Here is a 20,923-nt window from a genome sequence, read left to right on the forward strand (position 1 = left end):
TCCCCCTTAAACTATAACCCTCCTCATGAATACTGAATAATTTCTGTATATTTGTTGGTAAAAGGTTATTTTTAGTTTTGTACATTATTTGAGCTGTTTGATAGTCCGCAATGTCTGTAAATTTGAGTAATTTTGACTGTCAGAATAACGAGTTTGTGTGCTCCTGGTAGCCAACATTGTAAATGATCCTTATTGCTCTTTTTTGAATCATAGTTAGTTGTCTTAGTGAAGTCTTAAAGTTGTTACCTCAGATCTCAGCACAGTATTACAAATATGATAAACTAAGAAACAGTATAGAGTGTGGAGTGATCTCTTCTTCGCTTTATTTATTATTGCAATGCTTCTTGAGACTTTAGTTTGAACATGTTTGATATGTGCTTTCCAAATGATTCTGTCATCTATGGTTACAATACTTGACTTAACTCATAAAGACCCAGTGCTACTAAAGGAATATTCCTCTCTATTTAACCTTTCTTTTGTTTTAAAACTAATGTTTTATCACCATTTATTATAATATTATCCACTGCATTTTGCATTTTTAAAGTGAAAATCAGGTATTTTCCTATATTTAATTGACTGATCATGTAAGAAGTTCATAAAAGCTCAGATTAAAGGTGAGGGTTATTCCATCAGAAATGGAGAAAACTAAAGAAAAAGTGACTTTATCAGTAAAATATATCATTAACTGAACATAAAACAAGTGTCTCCATCCACTGTCATTGATGCATTTTACTTGTGAATCAGTGTTGTAGAAGATGATGGCGTTTCCACGGTAACTACGGAGCCTCTGAACATCCAAATGGGTCATATTTGATGACCATGAAAAGATGAAAACTGCATTTTACACCAATTATTTACAAGTATTGATAGGATTAGAAGATCAACAGGTAATAAACATTTTAGATCGGTACATGATTTTGGTCTCTGGTGGATGTTTGGATCTTTATGGGTTAAAGAGCATTTTCTTAAACACACACTGATTTTCTCCATTACAAAGAAAGAAAGCAAACCCCACAGAAAATATATCCCACACGGAAATGATCAACATAATCTGGGACTATTTAATTCACACCCAAAAAAAGAAAATAATAAAGCTGTTATTTTAGTAAAGTAGATGAAATATATGTTCACTAATAATAATATGAAACGTTAATATGCTACTGGGCCAAAATGTGCTGATAATTTTGCAATTTCATGGTTGCCAGTAACAGTCAGTGATGATTGACTATCCAATTTCAGGCAGTCTGTGCTGTGTGTGACAACATGTGAGTATACATTTGCCCCCTCTTGCCCTCCTCGTGTTAGCTGACCTTTATTCACACACTGCTGTGTATTTAGACAGACTTTTAATCTGCCACTCACACATGTCCTCTAGTGAAGCAGCCATGCTTCTGATCTGGCTGCCCCATCCACAGGGTCGCTGAACCCAGCCCTGTCACCACTCGCCTCCCACATCACCCCCTATTGCTCTGCCTTCACATAGCCATGGAAAAACCTGCACTACTCAGGCGTGACCTGCTCAAGAGCATTTTCCACCTCTGTGTTTGTGTGTGTGATGACTGTGGGAATGATCTGAGTAAGTGTGTGCTTAAAAATGAGCATTCAGTAACACTAGAGTTTGTAGCACATGTGGCTGCAACCCAATGTGTTGCTTGACTCACCCAAGGACACAGACCACAGCATTATGACACACATCATATGATGTTCGATTAAACAAAAAGAACAAAAAAGTACTGACTATTATTTTGTTATTGGTCTGAACTTCCATGCCAATACTCTCAAGGCAGTTTCCACAGTTAAAATTCTAATCAGTAAACATCCTCCTGTTGCTCAAAATAAAGTGTTTCTTCACAGACCATAATGTCTGCGCCATCTTTGAGTGTCACTGTGGTCTGACAGAAAGAGCAGCTACAGACTAGATCCCCATTATCACAGCATGATGGCTGTCCCACGTAACTCCCAACCCTCATAGCGTTTTCCTCTTCTATTATGCCTTAGTGGGTGGAAGTGAGGGGATTTTCTATAACTGACTATCTTTAGCCTTTTGTTCTTTTATAACAGTGAATTTGCCAAAACCAGGGGAAACATTAAATAATTTAATGCTGGACTTGTGACTGATACTCAAATCTTTTCTTTTTTTTTTATATATATATATTATTATAAATACATTTGTATGTCTGAACAAAGAAAATATTGTGTGTTGCCATGAATCAGTTATTGCTAGTGTGGTATTCACCTTTTGAATGTTGACGTAAATATGAAAAAAAAAGCAGATTCTTGGAAATGACTGTAAAACTGGTGATCCCCCCTACTGTCAACACTGGAAAAACAAATTATAGCCAGCATGAATACACAGTGACATCAGCTCCTGTTCTTCAAGAAATAACAACAAACTTCTTGAGACAAAAACAGGATGTACTGCTCAGTACTAAGAATATTTTGGGTGGAGAAAATCTCTAAATATGTTCACTTAAGTAAACTACTGGCTCTGAAATAAAGAACCTGAACACATCTTGGAGCATTATCTATGACTATGTTGATTCCAGAAAATATTTTAACATTTTAATAGCACTAGAATCTGTCTGTACTGATGATGTAGATTTGTCTATAAATACAGGAGTGGAAAATACTCTCTAAAGAAGGTTTGATCTGATTAGGACACTGTCCACTTAGAATACAAAGAGCTGAATAAAAACTCCTCAAATAACATGCTGCCATCTCTATAAGCCTGAGATTAGAGGGCATATCTAGTTCCCGGCCAGGAAAATTAGATCATTGACCTGCAGAGCGGATTCACGGTCTGCAGTCCAACAGCCACTTATTATGGCCTGTGATTTTTGGCCTGCCTTTTTTCCCCAAAGATATTGTTTATAATGTCCCATGCGAGCTAGTGCATTAAAGGTGTGTGCGTCTGTAAGTGTATCTGACAAACATGTGCCTCGTACCTCATGTTGGGAGAAGACCGGTGGGTTGTTGTTCTCATCCTGCACCGTCACAACCACAGTGCACGAACTGTTTAAACCTGCCAGGGACATCATCACAGCTTCTGTTAGTGACTCAGGGTCAGCCCATCACACAAATAAAGTATGCTGAGGGAACAGCAAGTACCTCATATTGCCTCCTTCACACCCTGATCCATGAGTCACACAGGCCACATCATCTGTCATCCCAGAGACAAACATACATACATCCTCTAGATACTATACAGCCAACAAACTGTTGACGCACAAGGTCACAAATCTAATATGTGTATGATTATGTTTTATGTATGTATAGTTACCGCTGTTCTCTGGCAAGGCAACAGCTATATAACTTCTTAGAACTGCTTCATTTTACTTTTTTTTTTTTTTTTTTTTTAATTGTTCATCTTTGTTCAGTTTTGACTGGAATCTACAATGCTGTTAAGGGCAATTTGTCACTGACAATATGAAATCTTTGGCTCCACAGCTTCGATACACACAATACATTTTTAACAGTAGTGACAGCATCAAAACTGAAAGACAGAATTTTAAATATAAATTTGCAGTGAATAATCTAAAAGGAACGTAACAACTAATGTTAATCTACTATAGTAATTCATAACCACACTGTGATATATACAGTACTGTCTAAAAGTCTGAGGTCACCTTCAGCTGTGTTGTTTGAGCAGGGTTAAAATGAGCATACATATTAATTCTCATTCTTTTCTCTTAACATACAACAAGAAAATATAGGAAATATTTGCACAGCCTTCAAACACACACAAAAAACTAAACTAAAGATTAAAATGACTATTTAGTGTGACCCCTGAACATGACACAAAGCAGCACAAACAGTTCAAAAGATCTGACATGTAGTGAATAAAACCTGGTATAAAACACCAGAAGATTAATGCAATAAATCTAGAATTGTCTGAACAAAATGGTTAAAGGCATGTTAAGTACAAAGGGAGGTCACATTAAATACTACCACTTCGGATTATAGAAGCTGTGTTTTAACTAAAACCTTTGTTTTTACTGCTGTACATACTTCACATCTATCCAAATTGGATGTTAATACAGAGACTGAGAAATGGATATGTGTGATCATTAGAATTTTACTAAACCAACAAATATAATGTTGGCCTTTGACTTTTGCACAGGACTGTATGTTGTTATATAAAGTTCAATATCAGTTTCTGGTATGTCCTATAGTAGCAGGTTTTCCACATATTTGTATGCTTGCACACACAGTTAGTCAGTTTTGTGCTAGGAACTGGTCATTTGATTACATTTACTAACGCTTCTAACCAAGGTTATTATTGTTAATGAAAACTAACAAAATGACAAAAACTAGAATTGAAAAAACATTTTCATTAACTGAATTAAATAAAAACTATAAATAAAAGAAAAAATGATTACTAACTGAAACTGTATTGTGTGCTTACAAAACTAACTAAAACGTATAAAAAATGATGGATAAAATTCCCTTAGTTTTTGTCTTTGTCAATGTTGGATTGATATGAAATTGAATTATTTCACTCGAGCAATTTTAGCTGGCAGCACCGTACGGCACTTCACGGTCCGTCACTTCTCGTCACTTGTCATTTAGAGTCGGCTTCTCATCCCCACTCTACCTGACAACATGGAGACTGAAGTTGGGAGAAAGCAGCAGATTCCTGTATGAGATTTATTTGAATATGACGGCGAGGAAGATAAAAGATATGAAAAAACTAAAACTAAACAAATCTAAGCATTTTTAAAAAATAAAAACTAATAAACACTACCAAACCTGCTCTAAAAACAAATTAAAACTAACTGAATTAGAGGGAAAAAAAGTCAAAATTAAATAAAACTAAACTATAATAAAAAATCCAAAACTATTTTAACCTTGCTTCTAACCCAACAGCTGTCTCAGTTGCTCGTTCACTGATATCTATTCATAGGGCTTGGAATGTTTATTATTCCATGAAAATCCTTGTCCTCACTCACATGTTCTTCAGTGTTTCCCTTCTGTTCCACTACACATCCTGCAATGTAGCTACCATTAGCTTCGAAATGTAGTGGGTAAGGATCAACAAATGAGTGGTTCCCAGCACAATTCAAGGCCCTCTCTACAGCCAGTGTTTGGTTTGTCCATTCAGGGCTACTGTAGAAACATGTAGCCACTGTGGAGGAGTACCCTAATTATCTGTGGATATGCAAAGCCAATTATAAGATTAAAAACAACACAATAGCTCTCATATTCCAGTGATTATTCACTACTGAAAACATAATGATGAATCATCGCTGATAGGTAGATAACTCTCGGAAAAGGTAATGATAGTGTCACCATGTTCAGAGAATTGAGTATGAATGGTGTCTCAATGTGCAGTGATTATAAAACAAATTTATTTGCAAAACAAGTTTCATAAATTGTCATTTGTTAATCAGCAAATGTAAAAAATGACGAATCATTTCACATTTTAATCCATAAAGACCCAAACATCCACTGTTGACCAAAACCACCAACCGATCTAAACTGTTTAATACCTGTTGAGCCACTAATCCTATCAATACATGTAAATAATTGATGTAAAATGCAGTTTGTCGTCTTTTCATGGTCATCAGATGTGACCCATTGGGATGTTCAGAGGCTCTGTAGTGAACCTGGAAACACTGTTATTTTCTATAACATTGATTCACCAATAAAACCCATAGAGTTGGATCAATGACAGTTGATGGACACATATGGTTTATGTTCAGTTAATGATATCTAGCTGCAAAACACACTTTTTCTTCAGTTTTGTCAGTTTTTGATATAATAACCTTTGAATTAACTCTAAGTTTTTCATGACTATCTAAATCAAATATAGGAAAATAAATATAGGGAAAACATGATTAACAATGAAAAATGCTAAATATAGAGGATAATATTACAATAAATGGTTGTAAATCACTTAAGAAAGGTTACATAGAAAGACAAATTAATCTGGGAACTGCCACAAAAGTACCACTGGGTCTTTATGGGTTAATATTAATGTTATGTTGATTCAGTCAGTGTGTAGTTGTTCCTTCCTAAGATTGTAACAACTCCAGCTGTGGCTTGTAACAGTGAGATTTCCTACTTCCTTTTTATATCCATGAGTCCTCTTTTGCTCTAAAAACTGCAATATTTTTGTCGGTACATAAACTCAAAAGTTCAATGTGGTTTACTTCTTTCAAATCAATAAAAATAAATCCCACGAACATCAATATCGGCCTTCCCGTAATCCGTTGAAATAAAATTACCTCTTTAAACAATATCCGATTTCTGTTCTACTTCAGCGACATGAAATACCAATATATAAAATCAAAGAATCAGGTTAAAAAAGCATTAGTGTATTTTTAAATTATTTAAGTACAAAACAGAAAATGGTGCTGTAAAGAAGCACAGGTCACCTTTAGCATCCTCCGCTGTGATGGTGAGGGTGTACTGGGGTGCTGTGTCCTCCATACTGTCTGCTTGGACGGAGATGACCCCTGAGTCACGGTCTACTCTAAAGAGGGCACGAGGACTCTCTGGAATTTGTCCCACTAAACGGTAGAAGATCCGCACATTGTCTGTTTGGGATCATCATTATCAGCTGCCTGCACAGTCAGGATTTCAGTCCCTGAGGAAAGATAAACAAGCAGAACAAATGTAAACCTCTTAAAAGAAAAGTGCTTCCAACTCAATTACAGATCTATTTATTGTTTTTTGTTATAGCAAATTTGGAGCTTTTAAAGCCTCAAAACTACTGTAAACATATTTTTCTCTCTAAAGTTAGTTTTAAGTTACAGTCACAAACATCAGTGAATGAGTAGGAGGGAAGAGGAATACACAATGGCTTTCTCGTTTAATCCCCTCTCACAATGATTCCATTTAGATTAACATATTGTCCTGACTAATTCATTTCCGAGAATCAACGCTTTTAAAGCATCAACAAAAAAGCTTTTATGCCAGAGCCTGATCTGTCACAACACACCATGTGCTTTTTATGAGCACTGCAAGTAGTGAGGGTGCTTTCCCGTGTCCTGGAAAAAATCCCAATCTGCTCTCACTAAAGGTACATGGCAGCCTTTTTCATCACTGCAGCGTCACTTCCAGACAGTGTCTCCTCCACATTATTACTGCTGTTGTGGAACAATATTCCCATTACGTTGCAAATGTAGCAAAGGTTTGTTTTAGGCTGATCTTTACCTTCCCAAAAGGACAAAAACACTATTGAAGCAAGTACAGTTTTTAACTGCAGACACTGAAGCAATGTTTTGATTTGCTATAATTACATATTTCCTGTTGAATGATTGAGGCATTCTTACATTAGATGGGTATGAACATTGTCTACTTGTTGTTGGTAAAACTTTTTATACTTCAACATATAACCCTACAATCCAAAAAAGCGAACAGTATAAAAGCAGTGTATAAAGATAGCTGCCAGTTACCTCGGGCAGCGAGTTCTTTGACCACAGTATGATACTGAGCTTGAGGAAAGGTAGGCCTGTTATCATTGGCATCGCCCACCATCACCCTCAGCTCTACAGGCTTGGCAATCTCTCTGCCATCAGGACGCTCCACCACGATGCTGATCTGGAACTGACAGCACAGCCAAGAACAGATGCACATGTCGATGGAGAGCTTTAATAATTACATACTTTATCAAGTTGTTTACAAAATGCTGTTCAGTAAACCAAACTATATTTAAAACTCAAAAGAATATGACAAAATAAAGGATAACAACATAATAAAGCACAGCGAATGTCAAATGACCAGAATGGTATTGTACAAAAGTATTCAACCCTGATCTATAAGTCCTTTTCGAAGCCTACGAGTCCTGAATACAAAGGCTTTGTCACCTCCGTGGCTCAGTCTCAACCTTGGAACGACGGCGGACAATGCATGTGGAGGAGTGAGACATGACATATAGGTCTGATACATAACCTGGTTGGTCTTGCCTCACAGGGCTTTGTAAAGAATCAATATTAACTTAACATCGAATCTAAAAGCAATAGGCAGCCATAATGGGAAAAAAAGCATTGTATTAGTGGTCTTATGTATAAGGTGGCTCATTGTTCACCGCTGTTTTGAAGAAATTGTACATCTGCACTCAGAACAGAAACAGTTCATATGTTCTGCTGTTTGAAAGTGTTAAGAAATGTTTCTCTGCTGTCACGCTTCAGTTTGAGGATCTCACTATTTGAAGAAATATTAGAAGGAAAATGAGAATAAACTGACTTATCAAGAAATTTAAGAATGATTTCTTACTCATCAGATTTCTGAGTGTATTACACTGAAAAAAATCAAAATCTTACCAAGTGTATTTTTCTCAATTCTGGTCAAAATATCTCATCACACTTAAATAAAACATAATCACCTAAGGAGTAACTTTTCAATCAGATATAAGAACTTATTTTTAGACAATAGATTTTGAAAATCTTATTTCAAGAAATCTTATCAAGATAATTTTCATTTGTTCCACTGGCAGATTTTTTGCTTGAATTAAGCAAAAAAAAAAAAAAAAAAATCTTGAACTGAGCAGAAAAAAAATCTTGAATTAAGCAGAAAAAAAAAAATCTTGAATTAAACAAAATAAATCCTGAATTAAGCAAAAATAAATGAATAAATAAATCTTGAATTAAACAAAAACAATATTGAATTAAGCCAAAAAAAAAAATCTGCCAATGGAACAAGTGAAAATTATTTTGGTCAGATTTCTTGAAATAAAATTTTCAAGACCTACTGTCTAAAAATAAGTTCTTATATCTCACTGAAAAGTTACTCTACAGGTGATTATGTCTTATTTTAAGTGCGATGACATATTTTGACAAAAAATGAGGAAATACACTTGGTAAAATTTAGATTTTTTCCAGTGTATGTGTCCTCAAATACATATATCTCCAACACTGCCACCCAAACCAACTAGGTGACGGTAATACCCACAAAAAAAAAAAACTTACTTCAGCCTCTATGCCAGGATGCACTGTTCACTCAGCTCAAGAGTAAAATACAAATACATTAAATTAATTCATAATCTTACTTCATAATAGTGAATAAGCGTCACTTTATAACCGTAGTCATATTACAATTATTATTTTTTGCTCAAGACAGTCGAAGTTCAAAGAACAGAGGTGTACTTTTCTAGTTCAGCTTCATTCCATAATTACCTTTGGATATTTTAAAAATAGACCTTTTCTCTGTGGCTTGGTTCAGTGTTATATGCAGAGTTCCTTTAATTAAAATTAACCCATAAAGACCCAAATATCCACCAGAGACCAAATGTTAAATAACTGTTGATCCACTAATCCTATCAATACATGTAAATAATTGGTGTAAAATGCAGCTTGTCATCTTTTCATGGTCATCAGATATGACCTGTTTGGACGTTCAGAAGCTCCGTAGTGAACATGAAAACACCGTCACCTTCTACAACATTGATTCACCAGTAAAACCCATGGACTTGGATCAATGACAGTGAATGGACAAACTTGTTTTATGTTCAGTTAATAATATATTTTACTCAAAAAGTCCCTTTTTTCCCGTTTTCTCTGTTTTTGATATAATAACTCTCATCCAAAATCTGAGCTTTATGGACATCTACATGATCAGTAAATTTAATATAGAAAAATCCCTGATTTTCACTTAAAAATGCAAAATACAGAGCATTATATAAGAATAAATTGTGATAAATCACTAAAGAAAGGTTAAAAATTGAGAAAAAATAATTTAGGAACTGACACAAAAATAGCACTGGGTCTTTATGGGTTAAGCTACAGATAATATTTGAAGAGAGACATTGCATAAAAGTTTACTTCTAATGATTAAAAATATGAGAAATTGTTTTTATCAAATTGTTAAATATTTTACATCCTACACAGACCAAAATAGTTGAAAAGTGAATGGTCGCTCCACATATATGGGTTTTTATTGACTTTATTAGAAAAGATCCTCTCAGAACCAGATAATAAGAAGCCTTTATACATATATACAGTATATATATTATATGCAGAGGCATCATAAGTATTCACATTCATTACTCAGGTAGAAGTACAGATACTAGGGTTTAAAAAGACTTCTGTAGAAGTTGAAGAATCAGCTCAAGCTTTTTACTCAAGTAAAAGTGTAAAAGTACTGGTTCCAAAACTACTTAAAGTATAAAAGTAAATGTAAGGGAAAAAATGCCATTACGACAAAAGCTTACAAACCAATAGGGTGTTGGAATGGTATATGTTTATACTTCTCATCTAACCACAATCAAATTCACTCTATCTAGATGGCACAATTTAGCTGGATTTTTTTTTTTTTTATTTGAACAATGACTAGCTGGAATGAAAACAAGCTGAAATGAAATAGGAGTGAAGAGGATATTTTTAAGATGTAAGGAGAAGACTGTACAGATAATTGCATGAAAATGTAAGGAGTAGAAGTAAAAAGTTGGCTGAAAAATAAGTACTCCAATAAAGTACAGATAACCAAAATTTCTACTTAAGTAAGGTAATGAAGTCTTTGTACTTTGTTACTTGACATCTCTGATTATATGTATAAGAAAAAATACAAAATAGCAGGGTGCACACATGAAAAACACGCCATTGTGTCAGTCATAAAAGTACAGTGAAAAGCCTGCAGCTGCAGATGTTTACTTGCAGCCTTACCTGGTCTTGTGTTTCTCTGTCTAAGGGGGCGTTGAGATAAATGACTCCTTCTCTGCTGATGGTGAAGAGCATCTCTGGAAACTCCCCCTCGAGGCTGTACTCTGCCTGACTGCCACTCCACTTGACCTAAATAAACATGCAAAAATAACAAAAAATTAAAGTGATTAAACTAGAACAATGTTGACATCTGCTTGGTCTGCGTTTTAACATTAAATGAAAAGTGGTTGAGGTCCACCCGGAAAATTAACAAGTATAATGAGAGAGGTTCAACGGAGCCTTCGTGATGCATAACTACAAAGCAGAGCTACCGTTTGTTACACGATAAGAAGCCAACCAAATGCACTGACAATGATGTGAACAGAGAGCACAGCCAAAACTAACTATGCAGGCTGAAGGGGATTTTCCACTCTGCTATACAGCCCTTGACAGAAGCCGGTGCAGTGGGGCTTAAGGACCCTCATAGCCATCAACAGCACCCAACAAGGAGAAGAGGCTGGTCACAGCTCAGACAGTGATCACCCAGGGCATGTGTATCTCCTCAACTCACTGTCACACACTCCTCCCTTGTTTTGGAGATGGCCGACCGAACACTAGGCTTTTATATAAACAAAGCCACTTCACACAGCTGGCTGTCTTTCAGTATTACAGTGCGTCTCCTGGTTTCAGAACTTTAAAGAGACATGTTTAGAGTCTTGATTAATGACAGCAGACATCTATTACAAAGTGCTACACAACACATCTATGAAGTCATGTATTTTGACTTTGCAGAGCACGTCCTGTCTCCCTAATAATTGTCTGAGCTGGGTCAAATCATCTTGTGCTTGTGCTTTTCTAAACAATGGTATGGAAGTAATCAATACTGAAATACACAAACAGTGCGATACCAGTTCTGTTGAACAGAATTATAAAATAGCCACTACAGTGTTATGTGTAGAACAGACAGCTGCTGCACTGATGTTAATTGACTGAAAATGATAAGTATTTGATCATTTACTGACTTTTTAGTTTATCTTCATCTTTTAGTTATCTCATACTGCACAAACCATTTAGATTAGCCACCCTGGGCTCTGAAATTAATTGAGAAAATAATCTGCTACTTATTTTAGGATGAAAGAGTACATTAATGCCCTAAAACATGGGTACTATAAGGTGACTCATGTGTATGATGAGTAATATAGAGAGAGACAAAGGGTGAGCTGTCCTTTCTGTTGCATCAGCATGGGGTCACTTGTGATGACGTCTGTTACCTGAGCGGAAGGTTCATATAAATATAATTCGAAATATATCGAACAGTGACCGTGACAGTGTGACAAAGGTCTAGAAGGGCTCAAACAAAAGCCGCAACCAAATAATCACATTTCATTTTACTGTGAAATCCAACTAATCAGTACAGTTAAGAGCCTTGAGTCATTCGCAGGCAGTTTTCCTCGTCTGTAGATTGTATTACTGAGTTCAAGTACTGACTGATTGCATTACATAATCAAAGTTTTAGGCAGGCAATCACAAACATCCAATAGATAATGGATTGAAATAACCTCCTGAGGCCTAGTGACGCAAAACGTACTGATAACACTGCCTAGGTTTTATATTTTGAACTGCAGATTTGACCTGATGGTGAAAACGGTCAAATCGATCACAAAAGCAATCTACTGTTATACTACTTCTATACTTCTTACTTTTACACATGAGCAAAATAAATTAAGACAAGCAACAAACTGATTTTAGCATCTGTCATAATGCCATCACACCACAGGCGATGTCAGCAGAAAGCAGTAAGTCACATTTGTTACAGATGAGAGAATGTGGGCATGGCTGCTCGGTTTATTGGAGACAGTAGGGGAGGTGAGATCTATAGAGTGGGTCCTTGAACATGACTATCTCTGAATGTGTCATAACAGCGGTTAGTCCCACCACCCACTGAGCACAGCGCTACATTCACACAGTCGTGGGCGAAATGAGGCTTCCCCAAAGTAAACACACAATGCAATTCAGTGTGATTTAGATTCTGGTTGGGGACACGTAACTGGATTTTGGAAGTGTCGTGTCTTCTTTTCTCACTCTATTAACACATTTTTTATTAAAATGAAAGCGGATGCTCATTGGGAATCTGTTCAGTTTTTCCACCCAGCGTTCTTTACCTATAGAATCACAGGTGCTTCATTTAGACTATGAACATCCAGTATCATTCCACACTCAGCAAGCTGTGCAGAATATTACTATTAAGTACAAACTCACATGACAAAAAGCTTTAATTGTAAATGTGTGATAGCCTTTGAAAATATGGCAAGAAAAAAAATGTGCCTACACTTGTGAATCCACACGTTTTTAGTGGGTGGAAGGGGCTGTTAGAACAGGAGAGATGAGAGGCTGAGGGCGAGTGTGGGCGAGGTGGGAGAAAACCAGAGGAGGGGGAGGTATTGTGATGTGCCTACTGGCCACAGCGACTCTCAGAACCTGCACAATGCAATTCATTTATTTCCAGAGACAGTCTTCATTTCTCTTGTTTGCTCAGTTCTCAGAAATGAACAAATGAAGCTTCTTTTTGCCACGCAGGCGTACATTTGTATAACCTCACTGCCGCTGCTAGTTCCTTTTTTTCCCCATGTGTTGCAAAGCCTGCGAGGGCTTTTAAGTTATTTATAGATTTGTAGTTGATATGGTTGGTATAATAACATGCAAAAGGTTACACAAAACTAGGGACAATCAGAGATTCATTGAAATATGCAACTGCTTTCCAGTTTTCCATTTAGAGGAAAAACCCTTGACATTTATATTATTTATATTACAAACATAATTGAGAAGCACTCTGTGGAATTTCAAACTTTTTATGACTGAAAGTCTATTAGAAGGGTATGAAGGAGTGTTCAGGTCAAACTAGAATACAGCCTTTTTTTTTTTTTATTTTTAAACTTAATTTTATTAAATTTTCTCTTTTTTTTCAGTACAGTACAATACACATTCAATTACACAGTTCATTAATTTCTTTTCCCCCTACACAGCTGCAAATATATTCTCATACACCTCCACAGACACATATAATGAAATTTAAGAAAGCAGTAATAATAATAGCAAACAATGATTACTTCAAAAACAAAAACAACAAAATAAATAATAAATAAATACAAATAAAAAAGGCTGTAGATATAGATCTTCGACAGAGGTAGATTGACAGCACTTTGATAACATGGAGAGTTCTTGCAACACCAGTAAATATTATTGCAGTAGTAAAGGTAACATAGGTTCCCATCTTTTAGTAAATATGGTTTTCTGAAGCCGGAGCAGGTGTGTGATCTGCTCCATCTGGTAAATATCCCAAACTTTTTGAATCCATGTATTATATGAGGGAGGTTCTGGTTTCATCCAGCTGATGGTTATAGACTTTAAGGCAGCGGTGAATAATATATTCAAAAGGTATTTATCTGCTTTTCTATCCAGACCGTTCAGGTATTACTCCCAAAACTGCCACTGTAAAGCTTTGTGGGATGTTCATTTTAAAAAACCTCCTTCACCGGCATTGAACACCTCCCTCCAAAACACATAACTAGGACAAAACCAAAATATAGAGTGTGATTAGCTTATGGGCTCCGCAGTTCCTCCAGCATGAGCTGGGATGTTGGGGATCCATTTTAGACATTATTTCTGGTGTTCTGAAATATCTAATGATATTTTCCATTTGAATCCCTCCATGTATTAGAATTTGTAACCAGATGTGCCTCCGTACATACATCGCGCCAGTCATCCTCAGATATGTCCACGTTCGCCTCTGCCTCCCATCTCCTCTTATCTGCGAGGAGTTATTTTGATTCATAAATAAGAAAATATTATACATATTAGAAATTACTTTCTTTTCTCCATCACCAGTTTGTAACTCTATCAGATACTTTTCTAGGGGTGAAGGTTTTGCGAATTTATCCCATTCCTTGTGAGTCATCAGAAAAGTTCTAAGTTGCAAATACCTAAAAAAATCTTGAACTGGGGAGATCAAAGTCATCTTTCAACTGCTCAAATGTCCTTAAATATCCCACCATCAAACAGCTGATGCAGGTAAATCAATCTCTTTTCTGACCATTTTTTAAAGCTGTTGTCTAGATTATTGGGTGTAAAGATTTCATGTAGCCAATATTTATCAAAGGTGAAATTAGTTTTGGGAGCTTAAATGCACACTTTATTTTATTCCATATTTTAAAAGGACCCTGGTCAGTCGACATCTCTCCAGTGGGTGCATCTAGAAAGGGCATGCTTTGTAAGGGATCTTGACATTGTTGTTTTTCAATATTAACCATCGTGTGTTTGTGTTGTTCCTGAATCCATCTATCAAGGGTTTCATTTGTGCAGCCCAAAAGTAAATTTTAAATTTGGTAGGTTGAGGCCTCCACTGGACTTTGATAATTGTAGAGTTTTAAGTCTAATTCTATGACGCTTATTTTGCCATATGAATTTTGACAACATTTTATCCAAATTGTTGAAAACAAGCTTTAGGAATATCTATGGGCAACATCTGAAATAAATAGAGAAGTCGTGGCAGAACGTTCATGCGGATGCTTTCAATACGTCCCAGCAGAGGAAAGAGGGGAGCACAGACCAACGATCCAGGTCTCCTTTTATGCACTGGATTATTTTGATATAATTAGCATCATAAAGGTTCTGTAGGGATAAGGGAATAAATATACCAAGATATTTAATACCATCACTGGGCCATTTAAAACCAGTCTGAAGGTTTACGTTTGGGGTATCTTGCCATTGATGTCCCTAGCCTCTGTTTTATCAATATTTACCTTATATCCTGAGTAGTATCCAAATTTCATTAATTAAAGTCTTAAGATGTGGTAATTGTAGATGCCAATTCTGGTAGATATAGCAATACATCATCTGCATATAGTGACAATTTATGTTCCTCAGTATTTATCATAATTCCTTTTATGTTAATATTATCTCTGATGAGTTGGGCAAATGGTTCAATGCTGATGGCAAAAAGCAATGGTGACAGAGAACAGCCCTGTCTACAGCGCGTTCCAGTTTAAATCTCTGTGATATATAGCCATTGACTTTAAACGGAAAGCCTGGGGGTCTGAATAGAGTGTTTGAATCCAGTTTATAAAGTTAGGTCCAAATCCAAAGCGTTTTAAAGTTTGAAATAAAAATTGCCATGACACACGGTTCAAATGCTTTCTGAGCATCCAAAGAATAAAATCATTGACTCTGAATTTCTTATCTTTTTGATATGATATTATATTCAGCAGACGTCGTAAATTATCCCATAATATCTTCCAGCAATGAATCCAGTTTGGTCAGGATGAATAATTTGAGTTATCATTTGGTGACTCGTTTAGCAATATTGCTGTCACTATTCGCACATCTCCATTTAGCAGTGATATTGGTCTATAGGACTGGCATTCGGTCGGATCTTTGCCCTCTTTATGTATTACTATGATGGTTGCATCTGTCCAGGAAGGTGCCACGGTTTTAGAGTAAAGTGCGTAGTGATATGCTTTTAACAATAGGGGGGAAAGAATACAGCCTTTTAATGTATATTTATAGGTTAATAAGTGATACGTAGGTGGCTCAGTGACGTAAAAGCATGATTTCCATCTTCATACCTGTAAATGTCACTATGTAATGCATGTGGGTTTCTTGTTCTTGGCTGTTCCATCAATCTTTCTACATATTAATTTCAACAAGCTTCATTTGGATAAAGGAACAAGACCGGTGATTTCTTTTATCTGTTTTTAAAGATAATTTCAGGGGTGGTTCAGAATCTACAGATATTTAGTTTACAGTGAAATAAACCAAACACTATTCTCACAATTGGGAAATGTATCAGAGCTCAAAACCATAAAAAAAAGAAAATTCTTTGCTATTTGTTCTTAAAAATATGTTTGCCAATTTAATAGAGTTCTATTGATACAATACTGCATCACCTTTACTGCTGAAGCAGGTGTCAAGGTTTTGCACATACGTAGCATAGCTCTGATAGGCTCCAGCACCCCCGTGACCCTCTCGAGGATAAAGCAGTTCAGAAGATGAATGAATGAATGCAATATTTAAATAAACACACACACAAAATATAAATAAAAAATACAAATGAGTGTCTACTGTCATTATGTGTTTGTCTGGAGATAATGTGATATGACATGACTGTAGTCTGTGTATCTGATTAAAAACACATTAGCAGTCTGCTTGGAAAAAAAAACACACACACAAATTGGACTGACTTGTACAATATCATTAAAATAGCATAGTCTCTGCAAAATCCATGTTAAGGTAGACTTTGCCTCTAAGCTGTTGCCTTCACATAATACCCATTTGATTGGTAGTAGTGGTAGGTGGGTGGGTGGAAGGGAGAGTGATTATGGGAGTTAGAGTGACTCAGTCAGGAGCTAGCCTGAAAGGATCCATGGCATTTGTGCAGCATCAATAATTCAACATTTGGTCACTTAGGAGGACCCAAGAGGCTCTAAAAACAGCAACCAGCAATACGATGCCACTTTACTCAGTCTAGCCTATTGACAGTTTGTTTTTTGTAATATGATATAAGAGTTGGAACTGAGTTAACAGTAAAGCTGCGCTTACTTCAAGGTGTTTCGATGACTTAAGCAAACAATCAAATGTGTTTAACTGGGTTCAGTGTAGACCAACGCCCACATCCTACACAGTAAAGTGTTATGGTCTGGGATATCTTGCCTCACCTGTGAGATGGGGATGGGATATGGACCAGGCAGGTTCTCCTGTAGTCGGACAGGATCTGGAGAGGCCCAGGTGTTTCCAGTCACCTCAACGGTAACAATGCCAGTGGTGAAGAAAGCGTTTGCTCTCCCAGCCATGTCTTTAACCATCACAGAGAGCTTATAACGCCCACACATCTCAGGGTCCAGAGCAGAGGCTCCTGGTCATTAAGAATGGAATGTAAAATCATATTTTCATTTCACAACCAACTTCTCTAAAAATACCAAGTATAACTATACAATTTAATCTAATTGAAAGGTCAGCGTGCACAATTACTACTTCCAAGACTGCAATTTAAATATTCAGTGATTACATGGCAATAGCTTGAACTCACCAACACTCCAGAGAGGTGTATACTGTGTAAAACATGTAAAATGAAAGCTGCTACATTTTTTCAATACCAGTAAAAAAAAGAAAAAGATTTCAAAATGATCCGTATTCTGTACATATACCTTTCCAGCCTTCTATATATTAGTGGTGACAAGTGAATGCATTTTTTAAAAATCATAATCTTAACATGAACATGAAGAAAATACTGGCTAATCGACAATAAATAATAAAACTAATTTGATTTATACACGACATGCCTTCATGCTCAGCACAACAACAACAACAACAAAAATAGGATAATAAATAAGTAAAAAATATCCAAAAATTTCCAATCAGATGGAGCACCATCTTCCCATCAGCTCAGATTAACTAGTGTCAATGTGGCGGTTTTAATTCAGTCATATTGTCATGAATATGGAGCAGTGTTATATGTTATTGTGCACTGCTGCCTGTATGAATGTTTGGCTATCCTCTCCTTCCCATGGCTGGAGGTGTGAAGTCTAGGTCTTGGTGGAGCTCCTGCCTGAATGCTGCATATCAATTCCCTTACATTTAATATATTCTTGTACATAATAATTATAAATCCTTTGTATTCATTGTTCATCAAAATGACTGTACACACAACACCTATTGGTCTGTCTATCCTTCCTGGAAGAGGAATCCTTGCTCGGTGGCTCTTTGTGAAGTTTCTGCCAATTCTAACCAGGTTTACTTGGGGGGAATTTTTTATTCATTCAAAACAAAAGTCTTAGGATGGAGAATGTTGTATATTGCATACTGTATAACGTATATTGAATTGAATTGAACTGGATTGCATATTCTTCATCATATAGCGCAGACCTTGTACATAGTGTTGAGTTTCAGAATATGACAGTGTATGAATAGTATGTGCTTGCCATTGTGTATAAAAGAAGATGCAAATGAAAATAACACATTTAAAGACATATAACAAGGGCAGCTGTTCATGCCACGTGAAGACCAAATATTTATAATAAAACAAACAAATAACATAGGTAACCTGGTACAGAGGCAATCAAAACCATTACCGCTGGCTCACAGGCAATAATGAAAATCAAGGAGGTCATTTTTGATTTTCACAGCTTCTGCTGTGGAAATCAGCAGCAGTGTGGGACCAGCGAGCGTGAAAGTCATGCAGCTCCTGCCAAGCTGTAACAAAGGCCAATACTAAGGTTCCAGAAATAGCATCAGCATACAGGACTTCCTGCATGTACCACATCCACTATTGAGAACTCCTCTTCATACATTTGAAACAAGCGGTTTTCATATCAGCAATGTGTGTATTATTAAAACGCAGCCTTTACTATCTATCAAAATGATCATTTTGACATTATTTTTCTTACAAAGCAAAAATTAACTTGTCAGTGCTCACTGTTGGCAAATCTGTACTCCTTCCAATACCTTCTTGTGTCATCAAAATAAAAACATCAAAACGAAAAGAACAGACTTCAGAAGTTGAATGTTAATCTGAACTGCAGTGCACTTTGTATTATTTCGTTTAAAATCCAACACACGCTGACCTTGTATTCTGCTCCCGTAGGTAAACTTAGACAAGAATACTTCCCTTTTGGGGGACAGCAGTATCACATTCAGGACTGACCTTCCTCAGTGAGGGAAACCTCTCCGGTGATGGAGTTGATGGAGAACATTTGACTGGAGGGAATCCTGGGCGTCTGCTCCATCAGGCTGAATCTCAGCTCAGCATGGGGAGTGTTACGGTCATCACGATCCAGCGCCTCCACCTGCATAAATGGGATGCCTGCAAGACAACGGTGGCAGAGAGTCAAAAATGAGACTGAGGAAAGTGTTCTGGCACATTTCAAGCTCCAAAACATTGGAGGAGTCAAAGCAAAGGATGCAGTGAAATACAGAAGAATGCAGTAGCTTGTACATTGTGAACATTATATTACTAATATGTAGCAATGAAAACATGATGGATATGTATCTTCAAGTTAGCTGAATTTTCAAAAACAAAAATAAATCATGTTTTAATATAGAGCTCCTGTCTACAGTTTTAATTACAAGACTTTTATTCATATATTTCCTTGAAGAAGAGAGGATTCATTAATTCATAAAAAAAGCCCCTGAGTCTAGTGTCTAATGAAGGTCCCTGTGAGCCTTTGTAAATTGTAACTAATCCATTTAACCACTTCACTGGTTTTCCATGAGGTTAAGGCTACAGTGACATTTCAAAAGCTGTTTCAGTTACATGATCCACTATTGGTAAAACAGAAAATAAAACTGTCACGACATGGTTTAATGGAAAAACTGCAGAAAAATGTGGCTCAGACTAAACAAGGTTGTGCAGCATCAGAGCCACAGATTATTTTACCTTTGAGAAGCCCGAGCTGCACACTGCCTCTCATGCTCTCCTCTATAAAAGTAGGTACATTGTCGTTCTTGTCAATGACACACACTTCAACAGTGAAGCTCTGACGTGGCATCGATGTTCTGAAGGACACCTGCAGCATATACGTGCACACAAATACGCACATATATACACACACTATATGTAAGGTTCTTTGAAATACAAATACAAAATTACTATAAAGCATTTACAATTAAGTGATGAATCAAAATAAATGATTAAATATGAGCAAATGAACCTGATTAAAAAAGTAAACATATATTATATATTATATATGTTAACATATTTTCTATTTATAGTCTATTAATTTTACTTTGTGCTTTTGATGGATTACCTTTACCTTTAACCCATAAAGACCCAGTGCTATTTTTGTTGCAGTTCCCATATGATTTTTTTCCTCTAAATGTATCCTTTCAGAAGTGATTTATCACCATTTATTGCAATATTATCCTCTGTGTTTTGCATTGTTTCAGTGAAAATCATATATTTTATTATTTTTAATTTACTGATCATGTAGATGTTAAAAGCTCAGACTAAAGTTAAGGGTTAATATATCAGAAACAGCAGAAACCAAAGACAAAAAATGGCATTTTCAACAAAATCTATCATTAACTGAACATAAACCAAGTGTCTCCATCCACTGTCATTGATCCAACTCCATGGGTTTTACTGGTGAATCAATGTTGTAGAAGATGATGGTGTTTCCACAGTAACTACAGAGCCTCTGAACATCCAAATAGGTCATATCTGATGACCATGAAAAGATGACAAACTGTATTTTACACCAATTATTGGGATTTATTGATAGGATTAGTGGATCAACAGGTATTAAACAGTTTTGGTCAGTGGATGACTTTGGACGCCAGCGGATGTTTGGGTC

General features: G+C 36.2%; 1 protein-coding gene across 1 annotated transcript in view; it reads right to left on the reverse strand.

Moving 5' to 3' along the window:
- The window catches only part of cdh16 (cadherin 16, KSP-cadherin), a 37,143-nt gene that overhangs the window by 13,220 nt on the left and 3,000 nt on the right, over nucleotides 1-20,923 (reverse strand). Inside the window, 8 exon segments of the mRNA XM_030160838.1 lie at nucleotides 2,946-3,022; nucleotides 6,378-6,545; nucleotides 6,548-6,589; nucleotides 7,401-7,551; nucleotides 10,605-10,730; nucleotides 17,291-17,487; nucleotides 19,276-19,434; nucleotides 20,008-20,137. Coding sequence (XP_030016698.1) covers nucleotides 2,946-3,022; nucleotides 6,378-6,545; nucleotides 6,548-6,589; nucleotides 7,401-7,551; nucleotides 10,605-10,730; nucleotides 17,291-17,487; nucleotides 19,276-19,434; nucleotides 20,008-20,137 — 1,050 coding nt within the window.

This window comes from Sphaeramia orbicularis, chromosome 3, assembly GCF_902148855.1.
Source record: "Sphaeramia orbicularis chromosome 3, fSphaOr1.1, whole genome shotgun sequence".
NCBI classification, from domain to species: Eukaryota; Metazoa; Chordata; class Actinopteri; order Kurtiformes; family Apogonidae; genus Sphaeramia; species Sphaeramia orbicularis.